The 19474-nt window shown below is 44.9% G+C and overlaps 1 protein-coding gene across 4 annotated transcripts in view; it reads left to right on the top strand.

The window, feature by feature from the left end:
• TGFBR2 (transforming growth factor beta receptor 2) overlaps positions 1–19474 on the top strand; it is a gene marked incomplete at its 3' end in the record, with an annotated part of 103917 nt that overhangs the window by 40269 nt on the left and 44174 nt on the right. For 3 of the 4 annotated variants that reach the window (XM_079713829.1, XM_079713828.1, XM_079713827.1), the window contains exon 3: positions 3000–3190. The exons of the other annotated variant lie outside the window; for it this stretch is intronic. In XM_079713829.1, the coding sequence (XP_079569955.1) occupies positions 3000–3190 (191 nt within the window). The remainder of the gene's footprint in view (positions 1–2999; positions 3191–19474) is intronic. 4 annotated transcript variants of the gene reach the window in all.

The raw sequence follows: 19474 nt of genomic DNA, 5'->3' as shown, positions 1-19474 counted from the left end.
AAAAAATAGAGATCATTAAGAGAGTCCTTATTTTATAAAAAAACTACACATTCATTAATGAAATATAACATTTTGAAGCCTTATTCTGATGGTTTCAATTTATCAGCTATTTTTTTTAAAGTAACCTCTGTGTCTCCTGGCCATTTGCAAATGAGAATGTAAACCCAGATATCTTGCCCGCTCCTTTTGGAAGGAGTCTTTTGAGTCTTTCTCCAGACCGTGTATACTCAGCCTTGATGATAAATCTGAAACCCTGGCACATTTCCCTACGTACCAGGACATGAATTAGGTTCTTAAGAACTAAGGGAATGTTAACGGCGAAGATCTGTCACGGCAGCTTGCCATACCTGCCAGCTGCACTTGTGTCCAGCTCTGAGTGGTGCTTTTGAAGAAGGGATTTTGACAGAGATGGTGTCCAGAGCAGAGGCACGAGTGTGATCAGAGGTTCAGAAGCGTGCCATCTGAGGGCTGCTGGGGGCAGTTAGCCACGGCTGGTCCAGTAAAGAGGACGTGGGCTCTGCTGAGAGATCTGAAGGGCTCTCAAGTGGAAAATATAGTAAACTTGTCATGCAGAAGTCTGCAGGACAGAAGGAGACCCACAGCATTTACAAGGGGACAGACAGACTTGCACTCAGGGTCAGCTGAAACATTTTCTCAGTCGTGGTTTCCTGCCAGTGGGAGAGGCTTCCTTCTCTGGAAGGGTCAGACCAAGTTCGAGAGGATGGAGGACCACTTGTCAGGTTTGGGGCAGGAAGCCTCAGACCCTAGACCAGGTGACCCCAGGCTCCTCTTCATTTCTGTTTTCTGCTGACTGTCTTTACTTAAATATCCACTGGAGGTGAGAACATACTTCTGCACCCAAACAGGCTCTTTTCATTAAAGATAGTTTCCTTACCCCAGTACAAGTCCAAGGGGTGGAGTGTGAATCACACATCCCTGGCATTGAAGCTTTGCTGTCTCAGAAGATGCGGGCCTGTGGGGAAGCCTCTCTGTGCCCCCTGTGTCTCAGCCCTAAAGATTAAATACAGTGAACGTTAGTTTTACCTTTCTGGGCAAAGACACATTTGGATGGTGCCAGGGATGCTGTCCTGCACCCCTGCCCATGCAGCCCTGAGGCGCTCACCCTGGGCTGAGGGATCACCCCAAGCCCTCCAGGGGTGCTCCTCCCCTCTGCTTCCCGAGCTGCTTCATTGGAGTCCGGCAGGTTCAGCCTCTCTGTACCAGCAGCCAGCATCCCAGGACTGGTTGGTGCAGGGGCCCAAACGCCTGACCGCTTTGCCTCAGCTTGGGACAGCTCTGATGGGCCATCCCAGCCCCCAGCTGCCCAGAGGTCAGCAGAAGCCTCATCGCGACCCCCCTCCCCTCTCTGTGCAGCATTGCTCCCTTTGGCCCCGCGGGGGAATCTCCCTAGAGCTCCTGCACAGAGATCCAGAGATCTCACAGCCTCCGAGTCTGTGTCCAGGGCACGCACACTCGGACACTAGGCTATCTTAGGAAGAGCCCAGTGGGGGAATAAAAGACTCTGCTCTCTGTGGTGGTACTCTCTCACGATCAGTTTTACTGTTCTTTTCATTCACTCGCTGATTCATTCATTTATTGAACTAATGCCAGTTGTGCACTCTTACCACGTGAAATGCTTAAGTCCTTTCCAAGGATAGAAATATTTTAGAACCAAAATTAATTTCATAACTGTGGTTCTTTTGTCGCAGATATTGACAGCCTCTTCAGTAGCAGGACAAAGAAGTCTGTATTTATTTCACTGTATCCTCCCTTTCTGTGCTCCAGTGTACCCACAGATGTTTTGCACAGTGGGCCCTGCCTGTCCAGGAGACACCGTTACAGCACTGAGTGGAGGAAGCAGTTGAGGACCTTATGGAGCCTCAAGTACTGTGGTTGAGTTTCCTCCCTCTGATTCTAGTTCTATAGGCAGTGGGGGGTGGAAGGCAGGGGGCTCTGAAAGGGCTGCCCCAGGGCTGCAGAGCAGCTTTCCTTCGTGGCTCACAGTTTCTTCCTTGTCCCATCCCGGGGCCTCTGGAGGCTTCACAAGGCAGGGACACCATGCTTTTCCCTGGGATCCCGGAGGACTCAGCACGGCTTTATTTTGTTACCAAAACCAAACACAAACCCCCACCTACACAGGTGGGCACACAACTATGGGGGCAGGGAGGGAGGTCCTTTTGTTTCATGGCCACTGTTTTTGCCAAGACTTTCCAATAGCTTGGGGGTTAAGGATAGGTAGGGGTTTTGTGGTTTTTTTTTCCAAAATGTATTACTTTTTAATTTTTTATACAATCTTTAAAGATTATGCTCTATTTATAGTTATTACAAAATATTGGCTATATTCCCATCCTTGAGCCTGTCTTATACCCAATAGTTGGTACCTCCCACTCTCCCCACCTCCCCACTGGTAACCACTAGTTTGTTCTCTGTATCTGTGAGTCTGCTTCTGTTTCGTTACATTCACTAGTTGTACTTTTTAGATCCCACATCTAAGTGATATCGTATAGTATTTGTCTTTCTCTATCTGACTTATTTAACTTAGCGTAACGCCCCCCAAGTCCATCCATGTTGCTGCAAATGGCAAAATTTTGTTCTCTTTATGACTGAGTAATATTTAGCTAGATTCTGTCCAACAAACTAGAGATGCAAGGCTAGCCTCACAGTGCAGTCAGGATGGAAGGTTTGGAGTCACCCCGAGGACCTAGCGATCTCCTGTTTCCCCACGCCCTCCCTTTAATGATTTAATTAAGGCATAACGTGTAAAGTTCTCTGACAGGTTTGTCTCCAAGGAAAGCCCTCATGTTATGATCCTAAGTGGGTTCTGAGATAAGCAAAGGAAAAACTGAAGTGCGTGGAAAAGCACAGGATGTGACGGGACAACCTGTAAGTGATGGAGAACAGGAGGCAGCGCTGCTGTTAGAAACAATGTCCTGATGGAGATACAGCCCAGACTGCTTCCCTGTGGGTCCACACTCACCCCCTCCTTCTCTGTACCCCAGGAGAAAGAATGATGAGAACATCACACTGGAGACGGTCTGCCACGACCCCAAGATCGCCTACCATGGATTTGTCCTTGACGACGCTGCTTCTCCAGAGTGTATTATGAAGGAAAAGAAGGGGTCTGGAGAGACTTTCTTCATGTGTTCCTGCAGCTCCGAAGAGTGCAACGACCACATCATCTTCTCCGAAGGTGAGTGTTCCTCTCGGGATGGTCTGCAGGCTCAGGGCACATCCCTTCTTGGCTGGTGCTGGATGGTGGGCTCACACTGGGGATCAGACCCCCTTCACCTGTTGGAAAGAGGGACTTAAGGGGTATCAGGGTTGGCTCTGGTCTGTATCAAATCTGGCTCCCGGGGCCCACGTTATGATTTGTCACTGAGAAATAGTTTGTGTCACCCAGAGCAGTGGTTCTCAAAGTGCAGTGCCTGGAACAGCAGCAGTGGCATCACCTGACAACTTGTTAGAAATGCAGATTCTGGGGTGCCACCCCTGACTGTGGAACCAGAAACTCTGGGTGCGGGCCCAGGGTGATTCTGAGGCAGCTCAAGTTCGAGAACGACTGGTCCAGAGTTGGGAGGAGGCTGTATGATTCAGGAGGGAGACTTGCTTTAACTCAAGTTATTGTGTGTACATACTCCCAAGGATTTGTCTAAAGGGGAAAGTACATTAACCTCAGTAATGATAGCCTGTTGGATGCACACTTGTCTCTATCCATCATGCATATTTTATTGGCCAAAAAGTTCATTCGGGTTCTGTAACATCTTCCAGAAAAAGCCAAACGAACTTTTTGGCCAACCCAATATTATCCCTCCTTCCCTCCCCTCTTTCCCTACTCCCTCCCTCTCTCCCTCCTACCTTCCCTCCCATCTTCCATCTGCCCATCCATCATCCATCTGCCCATCCATCCATCCACCCACTTTTCCATCTCTCCATCTGCCCATCCATCTCTCCATCTGTCTATGCATCATTCATCTATCTGTCCATCTGTCCATCCATCTCTCTGTTCATCTATCCATGTATCTGTCCATCTGTCCATCCAAACACCTGTCCATCTGTCCATCCACTCAAACACCAGTCCATCTGTCCATCCACCATCCATCTGTACATCTGTCTGTCCATCTATCTGTCCATCTGTCCAACCATTCATTGCACCCACTCATCCATCTTTCCATGCAAACAGTTGATCATACTATAAATATTACCTGGCAATATTTTTTTCACCCACCCACTTCTACTTCTCTTCTAAACAAGACAATATATGTAGATATATTGTACACCTTTTAATTGTTGTCCAGAATTGCATAATATGGCATATCTTCTATGAGTGACTTAACCATTCTTAACTTATTCCCAAATAAGTTGGTAGCTTATTTTAGGTGTCTCCAGTTTTCCACTTAATGCTACATTGACTGTCTTTGTAAAAACATCTTATACATTTGTGCTAGTATTTCTGCAAGATAGATTTCTAGAAATGAAATTTCTGGATCAGAGGTATGCACATTTTAAATTTGGATAGCCACTATTAAATTGTTCTCCTCCCCCAGAAGATATATAAGCATATGAATTTCCATCTACTTTCTCCAGCACTGGAGATTATAAGCCTTTTAATTTTTCCAGGCTGATGATGCAAATAATATTCTCTTGGTTTTAGGAATATAAATTCAGCATGGGGAAAGGTTATTTTAGCCCCAAACAGGTCCAATTCAATAAAAAATCCTTTTGGAACACAAGTGCTGGGTCGACACACTATCCCTGCTACTGTGTGTGTCCCAAATATGGAAAGTGATGAGTCTCATGCTTTGGGTATGGTGCTCATGGGCATTGCAGACCCACCTCTTGCTCTCCATGTGTCCTTCAGCCAGTTTCCCTCCCTTCCTGTTCCACTCCCCACCTGTGCCAAGTTCTCAGTGTACAAAGGCAGGCATGTACATCTTGTCAGCGCAACACTTTCCAAAATCACTCCCCTCTCCTGTTTTTTCATCCTACAAGCACTCCATGTCTCTCATTTTCCTTATGTAATTTGAGTTAGGAGGGACACTGTAACTAGATTAAACCACACTAAAACATGGTAACCTTGATATCCTGGTTTACCATGTTAACCTTCCCCAAGTACTTCACCTTTAAAAACAAGGCCCAGGCTAAGCCAAAGGAATTAATCCCTAATAGTGGAATGTCCAGACATGTTTGTTACCACCTATGAAACTTTTCTCTCCTTTTTCATACTGGCTTATCCAGAATGGAAGAATTTATTTCATTCAAAGGGGACAAAAGTTGATAAATGGTTTGCAAGTTGGATATATTTTATATATATGTATATTACTATAAGCTCTTAAGGGATTTATGACTTCAGTTTTCAGTGTATTTTCAACTCATGTGATAATCATGGGCCCACATTCATGTTTTCCCTCTTATTCATTATCAGACTGTTTGCTTCCTTATGAGGTAAGATAATCAGCATAAAGGTGGTTTCTCATTGTACAACTCAAGAAATCCAGCACAGCTGATGACTCAGATATTTGAGTGATTTCAGAGTCTTCTAAAATGCTCCAGGGAGTATGCTTAAAAATAACCATCTCTCTTCTCTCTATTTGTTGTAGGGGCATATTTTCCTCCCCTACAACATCAGGTATTAGGAAGAACACTTTGGGGTCCATTTCTCTTACTGCCACCATCTCTTCTTTATATTAAGGAATGAAAACTTTTTTAAAAATTGAAGTATAATTGACTTATAACGTTGTGTTAATTACTGATGTACAGCAAAGTGACTCAGTTATGTACATATGTGTGTGTGTGTGTATATACACACATTTTTTAATATATTCTTTTCCATTATGGTTTATCATGGGATTTTTTTAAAATTGGGGTATAGTTCTTTTACAATGTTGTGTTAGTTTCTACTGTACAGCGAAGTGGAGTTCTCTGTGCTATACAGCAGGTTATCATCAGTTATCTATTTTATACATATTAGTTAGTATATATATGTCAATATATGTCAATCCCAATCTCCCAATTCATCCCACCCCCACTTTCCCCCCTTGGTGTCCATATGTTTGTTCTCTACTTCTGTGTCTCTATTTCTGCCTTGCAAACAGGTTCATCTGTACCATTTTTCTAGATTCCACATATATGTGTTAATATACGATATTTGTTTTTCTCTTTCTGACTTACTTCACTCTGTATGACAGTCCTTAGGTCCATCCACATCTCTACAAGTGACCCAATTTCATTCCTTTTTATGGCTAATATTCCATTGTATATATTTACCACATCTTCTTTATCTATTCATCTGTTGATGGGCATTTAGGTTGCTTCTATGACCTCGCTATTGTAAATAGTGCTGCAATGAACATTGGAGTGCAAATGTCTTTTTTTTTTTTTTTTTTCGCGGTATGCGGGCCTCTCACCGCTGTGGCCTCTCCCGTTATGGAGCACAGGCTCCGGACGTGCAGGCCCAGTGGCCATGGCTCACGGGCCCAGCCGCTCCACGGCATGTGGGATCCTCCCGGACCGGGGCACGAACCCGCGTCCCCTGCATCGGCAGGCGGACTCCCAACCACTGCGCCACCAGGGAAGTCCCGCAAATGTCTTTTTGAGTTATAGTTTTCTCTGGGTATATGCCCAGTAGTGGGATTGCTGGGTCTCATAGGATATTAGATATAGTTCTCTGTGCTATATAGTAGGACCTTGTTGTTTATGCATTCTATATATAAAAGCTTACATCTGCTAATTCCAACCTCCTAGTCGATCCCTCCCCCAACTCCCTCCCTCTTGGCAACCACCAGTCCGTTCTCTATGTCTGTGATTCTGTTTCTGTTTCATAGATAGGTTCATTTGTGTCATATTTTAGATTCTACATATAAGTGATATCATATGGTATTTGTCTTTCTTTTTCTGACTTACTTCACTTAGTATGATAATCTCTGGTTGAATCCATGTTGCTGCAAATGGCGTTATTTCGTTCTTTTTTCTGGCTGAGTAGTATTCCATTGTGTATACGTACCACATCTTCTTTATCCATTCATCTGTTGATGGACATTTAGGTTGTTTCCATGTCTTGGCTATTGTGAATAGTGCTGCTGTGAGCATAAGGGTGCATGTATCTTTTTTGAATTATAGTTTTATCTGGATATATGCCCAGGAGTGGGATTGCTATATCACATGGTAATTCTATTTTTAGTTTTCTGAGGAAGCTCCATACTGTTTTCTACACTGCACCAATTTACATTCCCACCAACGGTGTGGGAGGGTTCCCTTTTCTCCACACTCTCTCCAGCACTTGTTATTTGTAGACTTTTTAATGATGGGCATTCTGACTGGTGTGAGGTATGTAGTTTTGATTTGCAGTTCTCTAGTAATTAGCGATGTTGAGCATCTTTTCGTGTGCCTGTTGGCCATCTGTATGTCTTCTTTGGAGAAATGTCTATTTAGGTCTTCTGCCCATTTTTCGATTGGGTTGTTTTTTTTGTTGTTGAGTTGTATGAGCTGTTTGTATATTTTGGAAATTAAGCCCTTGTCAGTCGCATCATTTGCAAATATTTTCTCCCATTCTGTAGGTTTTCTTTTCGTTTTGTTTATGGTTTCCTTTGCTGTGCAAAAGCTTGTAAGTTTGATTAGGCCCCATTTGTTTTTGGTTTTATTTCTATTGCCTTGGGAGACTGACCTAAGAAAACACTGGTACAATTTATGTCAAAGAATTCTTTGCCTATGATCTCTTCTAGTTTTATGGTGTCATGTCTTATGTTTCAGTCTTTAAACCATTTTGATTTTATTTTTGTGTATGGTGAGAGTGTGTGTTCTAACTTCATTGATTTACATGCAGCTGTCTAACTTTCTCAGCAGCACTTGCTGAAGAGACTTTTTCCCGTTTTATTTTCTGGCCTTCTTTGTCAAAGATTAATTGACTGTAGGTGTGTGGGTTTTTTTTTTTTTTTTTCTAGGCTCTCTATTCTGTTTCATTGATCTGTATGTCTCTTTTTGTGCCAATACCATGCTGTTTTGATTACTGTAGCTTTGTAGCATTGTCTGAAGTCTGGGAGGGTTATGCCTCCTGCTTTGTTCTTTTTCTTCAGGATTGCTTTGGCAATTCTGGGTCTTTTATGGTTCCATATGGATTTTAGGATTATTTGTTTTAGTTCTGTGAAAAATGTCATGGGTAATTTGATAGGCATTACATTAAATCTGTAGATTGCTTTGAGTAGTATTGCCATTTTAACAATATTAATTTTCCCAATCCAAGAGCATGGGTTATCTTTCCATTTCAGTATCGTTCCAATTTTAGTATATGTGCTGCCGAAGCGAGTACATATCTTTCCATTTCTTTGAATCATCTTCAGTTTCCTTTATTAATGTTTTATAGTTCTCAGCATATAAGTCTTTTACCTCCTTGATCAGGTTTATAAGGTGGGAAAACTCTTGAAGCAATTTTAATTTTTCTACTCCAAGTCAAATAAGATGGTGAACACAAAAGCTCTCTGGAGTGTTCTGTGTAGTATTTTTATTAGGATAGCACTCTGTACTTGTTGATTTCTGATCTACAAACAATGGAAAATGATTACTTACATCTTACATTTTTCTTAAATATGTGAGAGAAAAAAAGTTGAGCCACAGATTTACTCTTTAAATGTAGATCTTTATTTTCAGTGCTACTATGAATGATAGCTGACATTCAGAGGGAATGTAGTTGCTGTGTGTTGCTAAGCCCCTTTGATGGCCTGGCCTCATTTAATCTCACAGCCACCCCATGAGGTAAGCATTGCTAGTATCCCCATCTTATGGATGAGAAAACCGAGCTCAGAGAACTGTAACACCTTGTCCAGGATCCCATGACTAGTGGGTGGCATAGCTAGGATTCATAATGTATAAATGTGTATAAAATAAAACTTCTGTGAGGGTTTTCCCCCCTTCCTTCTCTTTTTATTTCCTTCTTTCTTGCACTCTCTCTATCTCTGTCTTTCTAAACAGATAACATATGTACATATTAAAAAATTCAAATTTGACAAACTGGATACAGTGAAAAGAAAGCCTCCTCTTGGTCTGTGATCATCCATTCATCCAGAGAGATTTTTCTGCATGGAACTCCTAAACTTGGCAAATCATATCATTGAGATTTTTTTTAAAAGTCAGATTCATTGATGTATAATTTACATAAAATAAAATCCACCGTTTGAAGATACTATTTTCACTGAATTGTGACTAATGTATATAGCTGTGTAACTACTACCACAATCAAGATACAGAACATTTTTGTGACTCCCAGTAAATTCCCTTATTCCCTTTTTCCATCATCATTGGGATTTTTATCCTCATTTTAGAAATTTGGTTGCTTTCTTCCTGTATTTGGTGATTTCTGTTTACTTAACCGAGGCCATGACCTCAGCCCTCCAAAGAATGGACAGGTGGGACAGCCCAGCCTCAGACAACAAGATACCACTGTGTTCCTTTGCCTCTATAGGCACCCAGGCCTAGTCTACCAAAAAAAAAAAAAAAATGTGGGGGGGACAAATGCCAACTCTTTGCCTTATTCAGCACTGATTTTCTCTCCTGCTCCATGTTGCTTGTCTGTATGCCTGGCATAAAGCCTGAAGCCTGGCAGATGGTTTGGGGGAGGATGGGCCTCTACACAAGCCACCAGTCCTCCCATCTTCACTCCTTTCAGGTTCCCAGAGGTTGGTGTGTAGTGATGGCTTGTATGCCTCTGGTCTTGTTCACCTTGTCGAAGCACCTTTACGTTCTATACCTGAGAAATGTGCAGAGAATGTATTGAAGATACTGAAGATTCGTTGAGATAATCGTCTTAAGGCCCAGAAAGATGATTAGATTACTGTCCCCTGGTGATGATGGCAGAGAGCCCAGGAACACAGAAGTTAGGGGACTTGCCTGTAGTTACTCAGCTAGTTAGTGGCAGAGCTGGGCTACAGGTTTGGTCTCCAGACTCTCACCAAGGTCTGTGTCCCTAGTACAGGGTTTGAAGTCTGTATTCCGAGGGGCATCGGGGCTGCTCTGAGGAACTGAGGGAGAAGGGAGTAAATCAGCTCTCCTTTACCTGCCATGTGTACCAAGCTTCAGCAGATGTGAATCACAGAAGGGCGTTGCCAGCTTTCATGAGTTTGAAACGAATGTTTCAAAACAAAGGAATTAAAGAGACCTTGCTGTCTTTGTTTTTGAACCAGTACCTATCTTTTCCCCCAAAACCCCCCAGTGCCTTGTGCTATGCCCTGTGGCTCCCTGCTTCCCTAAAGTAGATTAGAATGAGGCCGGGGTCCGCTCTTCCAGCTGCTCTCCAAAAATCAGGTCTCCCTGTCCTGTCTGATGATTCCTGCTTGGTGAAGGGTGTGTAGAATTCTGATGAAGTCATTATCTCTCCCTGAGCTCACCAAGCCCTACGAGTCTGGTTAGAAGAGAGGGCATTTGTCTGGGTCCTTATTGATGTCCTGGTGACAGCTGTCAGTCAAACAAGCCTTGTCAGGCTCCTGGACCAAAGTGAGCCCAGGATGGGGGTGGGGACCCCAAGCTAATGGCTCCCTGTTCACTTGCAGATGACATGTCCACTTTGCAAAATCATAATGTGGCTAGAATCGCTCATTAAGCCTTGAAGAATCCAAAACACCACTCAGTTTTTTTCATTTCATAAATGGTTTCCAAGTGCAGTAAAGATGCTTCATTTGCAGAGTGCCGGGCAAGGAGATGATTTCTGCTTGTTTTAGGTACGAAATAAACAGTCCAGTGTAATGGTTAAGATGGGTCTGTGGTGGGTTTCCGGAATTTTAAGGCCCATTCTACCACTTGTTCGCTTTGCCACATTGGGCCAGTTACCTGACGTCTCCTAGTCTGTAAAATGGAACTAAAATGAGGGGTGGGTGGGGTGCGGCTAGATTGTTACATGCAGTGCTTACGACAGCGCCCTAACTATTAGCTGCTGGTATTATTTGGGGGTTTATATCCGATGGGGACTTTTGCTCACCCTGAGATGTGAAGCCAGGCCCGCCCGGCCCTCTGGTGTGTTGCAGCACTGAGGTCTGCGGTGGAGACTTGACCACGGTGTGCAGCAGGCCACTCAGACCTCCTGTGTGTGGTGCTGCAAGGGTCAGTACCGCGCTGCAAGAGTTTGGGAGGGGTTTGTGTTGCTTTTTTTTTTTGCGGTACACGGGCCTCTCACTGTTGTGGCCTCTCCCCTTGCAGAGCACAGGCCCCGGACGTGCAGGCTCAGTGGCCATGGCTCACGGGCCCAGCCGCTCCGCGGCATGTGGGATCTTCCCGGACCGGGGCACGAACCCGTGTCCCCTGCATCGGCAGGCGGACTCTCAACCACTGCGCCACCAGGGAAGCCCTTGTGTTGCTTTAACTCGTGCCTCGAGCAGCTTCTGTCTTCTCCACGTGCCTTCACAGAGGCAGGGGGAGCGTACCGAGTCCACAGTTTGTAATCAAAGCGAACCACATCCCTCCATCGTCGGATAATATCACACATTAGGCACGTTGTTCCTATTCTGATGCAGAATCACGGTAGGAGGTGGTGGCTAAATACGAATGGGAGGACTCACAGTGCCGTTCAGGTCAGTGCTGGGGCGATCGCACTTCTGTTCTTGCCAAAGGGCTTCACTCCATCTTCCTTTTCTCAGCAGAAAGCTGCTCTGGGCCACGTGGCCGCCTCATTGAATGGCTGTGCCGCTGTTGACCACTTAGTGCTGATAGCGATACCTATGGCCTCGGGATACTGTGGGGATTGAAGGAGGTGAAGCTTGGGAGGGCCGGCGTGGCAGCTGGTACACAGTAGGCGCCTCCATTCTCCCGCATTCCTCCAGATAAGGAGCGCACTCCTTGCTGAGGAGAACCCCTCCTCTGAATGGGGAACCCTCGCTACTCTAAGTGTCCACAGACCAGCTGCAGCATTGCCGGGCAGCTTGGTAGAAGAGCAGAACCTCAGGGCCCTCCTGGACCCACTGCATCCGTTATCAGTGTTGTAACAGTGTCCATGGTGATCTGTTCTCACACTGAAGTGTGAAAGCGCTGGTGTGAATCACCCAGCTAGGAATGGAACCAGAGAACCAAAGATGGGTCTTGTCAGCTTCGTGCTGGTAACTTGCCCAGCTGCTCAGTCAGCCCAAGAGGAATACATTTGGTCTTAAACCTGGTCATTTGGAAATGAGCTAAATATGCTTTACTCCGTCCTTTCGTGTCACAGAACTCCCCACTGAAATGGGGGTGTTTTTCCATAGCGATAGTGAAGTCATTTTTTCTATGCGTTACAAACTTTGTGCCGGCACGGAGCTCCACGTAGAGAAGATGAGGTGCCTTTTCAGGAACGTTTCTTTGGTTTCCGTGGTAATGTTCACATACTTTATCTATGGGATCATACTCTACTATTTCCCAAAGCAAGAAGACATGTAGGAATACCTTCAAGAAGCATTTCACAAGATGTTGTTCTGAACTGGATCTGTTGATACAAGGGAGTTGTTTGGTAGCCTGGGGGAGCCCTGGACAAGGAATAGGGAGGCATTAAAAGGAGTTCGCCTGAATCTGTTTGCTCTTCAGTTGTTTGTTATCATCATCTGCTGGGTTAGGATGGTAATTTGGCAGATTGAAGGAGGTGTGCTTCTGGACTGCTCTCAGCTCCCAGATGGCTGGATCCCTGGCCATCCCACCTTTCCTCCTGACTTAGAGCTGAACTGCTTCTTCTGGAAATGGCAAGTTCCATGGCCATGAGGGAAAGGGAATTAGCATTAAACTCAAGCCTGGACTCTGAAAAGTTTGGTTTCAAGGCCAGAGTCCCACCCCCTTCCTTAGCTGAAGTGCAGGGGAGCTGGCGCCATGCCCAAGGCCCAGACCATGGACAGCCCTAGAACAATAGTAGTGATGGTCTCTGCCCTGGGGTGAGAGCCTGCCGTGGTTGGTCCACCTGTGCTAACTGCTTTCAGGTGTGTTGCCTTGTTTCCTAGAGTCATAACTTTTTTTTGATGTCACGTTCTAGCATTTTTTCAAATTTATTGAGGTATAATTAACAAAGTTGTAGATATTTAAAGTGTGCATCATGGTGACTTAATATACACATACTTTGTGAAAGGATTCCCTCCATCTAGGCAGTTCACACATCCATCACCTCACATATTTTTCTTTTTGTGTGAGAACATTTAAGTTCTACTCTCTTAGCAAATTTCAATTGTACAAGACACTGTTATCAACTATAGTCACCATGTTTTACACTAGATTCTCATCACTCATTCATCTTAGAGCTGAAAGTTTATACCTTTTTACCAACCTCTCCCTATTCCCCGCCCCCCACCCCAGCCCATGGCAACCACCGTTTTACTGTTTCTGTGAGTTTGCTTTTTGTTTTTAGATTCCACGTGTGAATTATACCATGAGGTATTTGTCTGTCTCTGTCTTATTTCATTTAGCATAATGTCCTCAAAGTCTATCCGTGATGTTACAAATGGAAGGATTTCCCTCTTCCTCATGGCTGAATACTATTCCATATACACCACACCTTCTTTATCCATTCATCCCTTGGTGGACATTTAGGTTGCTTCCATGTCTTGCCAGTTATGAATGATGCTGCAGTGAACATGGGAGTACAGATAGCTCTTTGAGATCCTGTTTTCATTTCTTTGGATAAATACCCAGGAGTGGGATTGCTGGATCATATGGTAGTTCTATTTTTAGTTTTTTAAGGAAGCTCCATACTGTTCTCCATAGAAGCTGTATCAATTTACATTCCCACCAACAGTGCAAAGGGGTTCCCTTTTCTCCACATCCCTGCCAAGACTTGTCATCTTAGTCTTTTTGGAGTCGTAACTTTTTTTATGCTGAAATGAAGCCCATGCAGTTAGCTTGTCCAAACTTTTCATTTTACTGACAAAGAAATGGATTTCTGGAGAGTGGTGTGAATTTCCCAAGATTTCGCAGTTGGTTCTCCACCATTTGTCCACAGGAGAGTTGGAGAATCTTGTCTCTTTTCTCAGGGAGTACCATCAACCCTCCACGTTCAGGTGTGTGGGGGGTGCTTGTTAACAACAGTCTTACCCCCATGTGAGGCTGTGGACACAAGCCTGGTTGCTAATCTGTGCCCAGACTCCCCATTCAGCCAGTTCTGGGCAAGCAGCACAACCAGAGGCTATACCATTCATGGGCTTGTTAGGAACGAGCTTTATAAATGATGCTCAGCAGGATGCTCATCTTTTGAGAAGATCGTGCTCTCCCCAGTGAGATTTTCTGGGTTTAAATCTCAGCTAAGCCATTTATGAGTTGTTTGTCCTTGGGTGAACCAATTTACCTCAGTTTTCCCCTCTGAAAAATGGGGATAGAAATAGCGCTCACTTTGAATAGGATTTTTGTGAGGATAAGTGTGTTTATTCATATAGGGAACTTAGAATAGAACCTGGCACAGAACAACTATGCGATAAATTTTGGCTGTAAAGAGTTACCATTGTTCCCCTAGATTCAAATGTATTGTCTTTGGATTTAGCCAGATGAGTGAGGCACTTTGTACCAATGTCGTGTTGCATTCTCCTTCCTGAAAATTCCTTCTGCTGACTCGTCTGTAAGTACCATCCATCATCAGCAACAGTCCTGTGAATCAGAGGGACAGGTTGACTGTAAAGAACGCTGTTGAGGAAGCTGTTCTCTGCACTGTATTGTCACCTTGCTGAGGAAGCCAGGAGAAATTTCTCTCAGCTCTCTGCTTTGGAAAGATTATTCCCCTCATGAGGACATACTTGCGTCTGACCTTAAGGACACTTTGAAGCATATAGAGCTTCAAGTAGAGCAGGGATCAGCAAGCTTCTTTGGTAAAGGACCAGTTCATGAATATTTTGGGCTTTGCAGGCCAGAGAGCCCCTGTTGCAGCCACAGACAGTATGTAAACAAATGGACGCGACCATGTTCCAGTAAAACTTTATTTACAGAACAAGGCTTCAGGCCAACCCCTGATGTACATGACCATGTTTTGTTGTATTTCTCCCTACAGTACTACCAGAAAAGCTTGAGTCATGCTTCTAGCAAATATGTGGGCGTGTACTTTGCATACAGACATCACCCCTGCTTGCCTGTTTTCCTACATTTACCTTCCATTTGTCTTGATCCGGGCTCCCATTTTTACTTTTTTTTGGTCTTCCCCCCACTACTGTGTCTATCTCTAGGTTGCATGAGATTTTTTTTTTTTTTTTTTTTTACAGGATGGAACTATCAGTAAATACGTCAGTTAGATCTAGTTAACTTAGGAACCGGGACTCTAGAAACCATTCTGACTCAGAGTTCACCTGCTGTGGTTAAATGCTCCTGGCTGACCCACAAGCTGCCTGCTGGCCCCACAGGACCCTGAGAGGCAGAGAGCAAGGAGACGAGGAGACAGGGACTCCTGGTAGCCACAAAGGCTCCTTCTTTCCTTTCTCATTGTTGTCGAGTTTTCTTTTAAATGAAAACAGCCTCTCTGGTTTGCAGGCCTAAAGCTGGCAGGAAGACAAATGATTTTTTTCTTTTACAATATCAGACACGCGGTTTCCTGTCTCTGTTTAACTTGCTAGCAGATCATCTCAGCCAGCTGGGTCCCCCTGGACCTGTTGTGACCTTAATAACGTTGCTTCCCGCCATCCAGCAGACCCACTCCGGGTGTGGATCACGCGCCTTGCGTACTGTATGGACTCATCTTGGTTTCTGAGTCGGGGAGGGCTTGGACGTGCTGCCAGTCTAATTTTGTGTTCGTTCTGCTCCAGCATGCGGCAGCTGGCTTCTTGGGGGAAGCTCTGAGTTCCTGCATGCAAGAAACCAGCAGAACGATGCTGCTCTGGCAGCTCTGGGCTCTGGGTGTGCTGCTGCCTTTGAACTGTGCCCTCATGACTCAAAATAGCTGGCTCGCCAGCTGTGCTTTTTTGTTTCAAGAGAAACAAACCAGATTTACTTTCTGGTTTCAATGCAAAAGGAAAAGAAACCTAAGTGTGGAAATTTGGTGGAGAAAAGTTGTTAGAAGAGGAAGAAAATTATGGATTAAAGTCACTCGTCTCATTCCGGGGAAGAGAAATCAGTTATTTGAGGGGATGACTCAGTGCTGAAGGAGACTTGGGTTGTGAATGAGTTAGAAGCATCCTCTGAATCCCTGAATACAGCCCCATGTCTGGCCAAGGAAATCATAAAGATTGTACATGCCAGAGGGCACTGTGACTCAGTCCAGTGAGGCTTAGCATGTATTTGAAGTGTCTTCAGGCAAAGCAACTGGCTTCTGTAGGGGTTTTTTTTTTTTTCCCCCTAAGCAGCAAAGTAAAAAAGATGCTCTGAGGCCAGATGTGGTTGCCAGCTGTGAATATTTCTACCCTGGAACCTCATCCTGACGTGAATCACAGCCGAGTGGACTCCATTAAGGACACAGTCTGTCTCGAACCCCATCCCCTAGATGTGAGTGACCAATAGAACAGTTGAGCCAGGAAGGCTGGCGTTGCTGCGAAAGCTGTGGTGAAACGTCTGCAGTCTCTCCTCTCACAGTGGCCTTCTCGTGTTCTGTAAACAACACACAGATGGGTGATGGCAAAAAGGGTCCAGGAGATTGTTTGCTACTTTGCAAGTACCTCAGTGTCCCACCAGCGGAAAAACACTGGAGCTAGCTAACCACTGGGAAGCTAACCCTCATTTCCGCCCGTCCTGAACTCCAGAGGCTGTATTTACCTCCAGTTGGACATCTGGCTGACTGGCTCTTGGAAAACCTTTTCTGATCCTCAAATAACTCTTACACGTTGCTAATTATGTAAAATCTCAGTGTTCCCAGCAATAATTATGCCTTATGAAAACTAATATTAACTTTTAAAGAAACAATTCATATTTGCTTCTTTACTTTAAAAAAATACATACACCTCATGCCACTGTCTCCAGTGTCAGGAACAATGGATCCTAAATTTAGTGACTAAAATTCCTTCCATGCCTTCTCTTTTTTCCCAGGTCCCATCCCAGTCTCCCGTCAGGCCGAAGTCGTCGTTCTCGGCCTTGGCTGCACATTGGAACCACCTGAGAAGCTTTAAAAATGACTCATTAACTGGGTCTTAGCTCTGCAGTTTCAGATTTAATTGGTCTGGGGCCTGGTGTCAGGATTAAAAAAACAACAACCCACCAAGATATTCTAATATGCAGCCAATGTTGGGAACCACTGAATTCAAGGCAGTTTGTCCTGCCCCATCTTTTTGTATTTTTCATCATGTTCCCCATATAACTTGAAAGAGGATGGTAACAATTAGAGAGCAGTAACCACCACAGGAAGTAGCTAAATTCAGCCCTCCAGGTTAGAGGAGAAGAAAAACAAGCAAGCTCACACCTGGGTCACGCCCTCCCTGGAGAATAATAGGATTCCTTAATACAGGATGTCACTGCTTTGCCACACTTTACAAGCGAGGACCTCAGAACGAGGCCGCGGGCCTCGCTGGGTAGGCATCTGAGGTTTTAGAACTGGTGAAATGACACATTCAGGGCAGGCACATTTGCAACCTGAAGGTGTGGATGGCAGGGTCTGGGTGCCAAAACCCAACCACAGTGTGGTTCAGGTGGAGCCAGAGAGAAGGCAGGAGGTGTTTCGGTGACGTGACAGGTATTGATAATGTGCATAATTGATGTGCTTTTCTAAAGCCGGCGGGTCTCCCTGTTGGAGAGGATAGTGGTGTAACTCAAGCCCTCTCTCTCTGTTTTCAGGTTTCCTGAAAACATGAAGGGCCCCTAGACAGGGTGGAAGATATGATCCAGACAGGCAGCCAGGAAAAGAATGAGAGAATCGGGGCAGCTGGGGGATCTTAACAAAGCCCAAGCTAAGTTAGTGGTCAGAGGACTCTAACGCAGAGAAGGAAATGAAAAAATCCTGCTGCTGAGAGCACAGGTCAGCCCGTGGAGGATGGATATTCATAGGACGTGTCATTGTGTTGTGGGCAAAGCCTGGCATGTTTCAGGCTCTCTCTTCATGTGGGAAGGACGATCAACAGAGGGGAAGGAATGCCTAACGGCAGGGACAGGATCAGGGTTCTAACTGCCTGAAATGACCGAGGTACGAAACTGAACAGATACACGTCAAGCCAGGCCTGTCTGTTCACACAGTTGGTGGCAAAGGAGCAGCTTATCAGAAAGCTGGCTTGGCATCTGCTCAGGCGATAAAGACCCAGGGGGTTAGAGGGGATTTAAGGTTGTTCTGAAATTGGGGTGACCTGGTGGAGAGAATCAAAAGGGAACGAGAGCACACAAACCAGCAGTAGTCTGTGCTCATTGGTAAGAATGGTGAGAGTCCTACTGTCACCTGTCTACATGGATTACGTCCCACGTATTGGAGCTGGGTCTGGTGAAACGTCACAGAGAATCTTGAGAAGCAAGAATGATTTCAGAGACCAGATCACTTTATACTTAGACCCGGCACGTATGGGGTGCCTGCTCCATGCTGGCAGGCGGGAGTCTGATAAAACGTGCCGACTTTAGGGTCCGATAAATAGGTCTTTTTAGGAGTGACTGAAGAAGACAGAGATGTTCAGCTTGAAAATGAGATGATTTAGGGAAATGGGTTAAATGCCTAACAGTAGTCTGAGAGCTGCCCTCCCACAGAAGAAGGAGTCATTGCATTGTCTTTTGCTTTAGAGAATAGCACAAAAGCCAGTAAGTGGACTTACGGGAAGGCCATATTTGATTATAAAGAATATATTTTAAAATATCCCAATGTTGGGCCTCCCTGGTGGCGCAGTGGTTGAGAGTCCGCCTGCCGATGCAGGGGATGCGGGTTCGTGCCCCGGTCTGGGGGGATCCCATATGCCGCGGAGCGGCTGGGCCCGTGAGCCATGGCTGCTGAGCCTGCGCGTCCGGAGCCTGTGCTCCGCAACGGGAGAGGCCACAACAGTGAGAGGCCCGCATACCACAAAAAAAAAAAAAAAAAAAATATCCCAATGTTGAGACTTTCTCCTAATAGGTCTGTTGGGATTAGATTATGGGATGATTTATAGAGGAGTGGAGTCCCTCTGTCGTAACACTTATGACAGAGGTTTCCTCTGTACCTTTCAGGAATATTCTGGAAGAGGTTGTCATACTGGATTAGACTACATTAAGACCCTTTTGTTGGGGAGAGAGGTAGGGAGGAAATAACCTAAAGGAGACTCTGCAGTGGGATGTGAGGTGAGGCAATAGCTTAGTTTTGAAGTATGTACAATTGGAATAAAACAATCAAATGTACTGGAAAGAAGAATTCTTCCATCATTTGGGGAAAATGTATTCTCAAAGTCTGTCTAGAAGGTCAAACAGTGCTGTCCATATGCTGGAAGTTAAATTAAGCCCTGCATGCCCAGTAAGCTACTGTCCTTCTGTTGTTTAATTAAAATGATTTTTTATTGTTTGCCTGAATTTAATAGTTTACTTTTTCTTGAGATGATGGATGGGGAATTATATCTCATTCTACACTCCTCTTGAAGTTCATTTGACTAGAACATTCTCATGGGCCATTTTCTCATTGGCTAGCACTGAATACAATTGCCCTAGGGCT

The sequence above is a fragment of the Hyperoodon ampullatus genome (genome assembly GCF_949752795.1).
Source record: "Hyperoodon ampullatus genome assembly, chromosome: 10".
Taxonomy (NCBI): domain Eukaryota; kingdom Metazoa; phylum Chordata; class Mammalia; order Artiodactyla; family Ziphiidae; genus Hyperoodon; species Hyperoodon ampullatus.
Note: the sequence above shows the minus strand (reverse complement) of the source record. Positions and strands in the feature narration are given on the sequence as shown.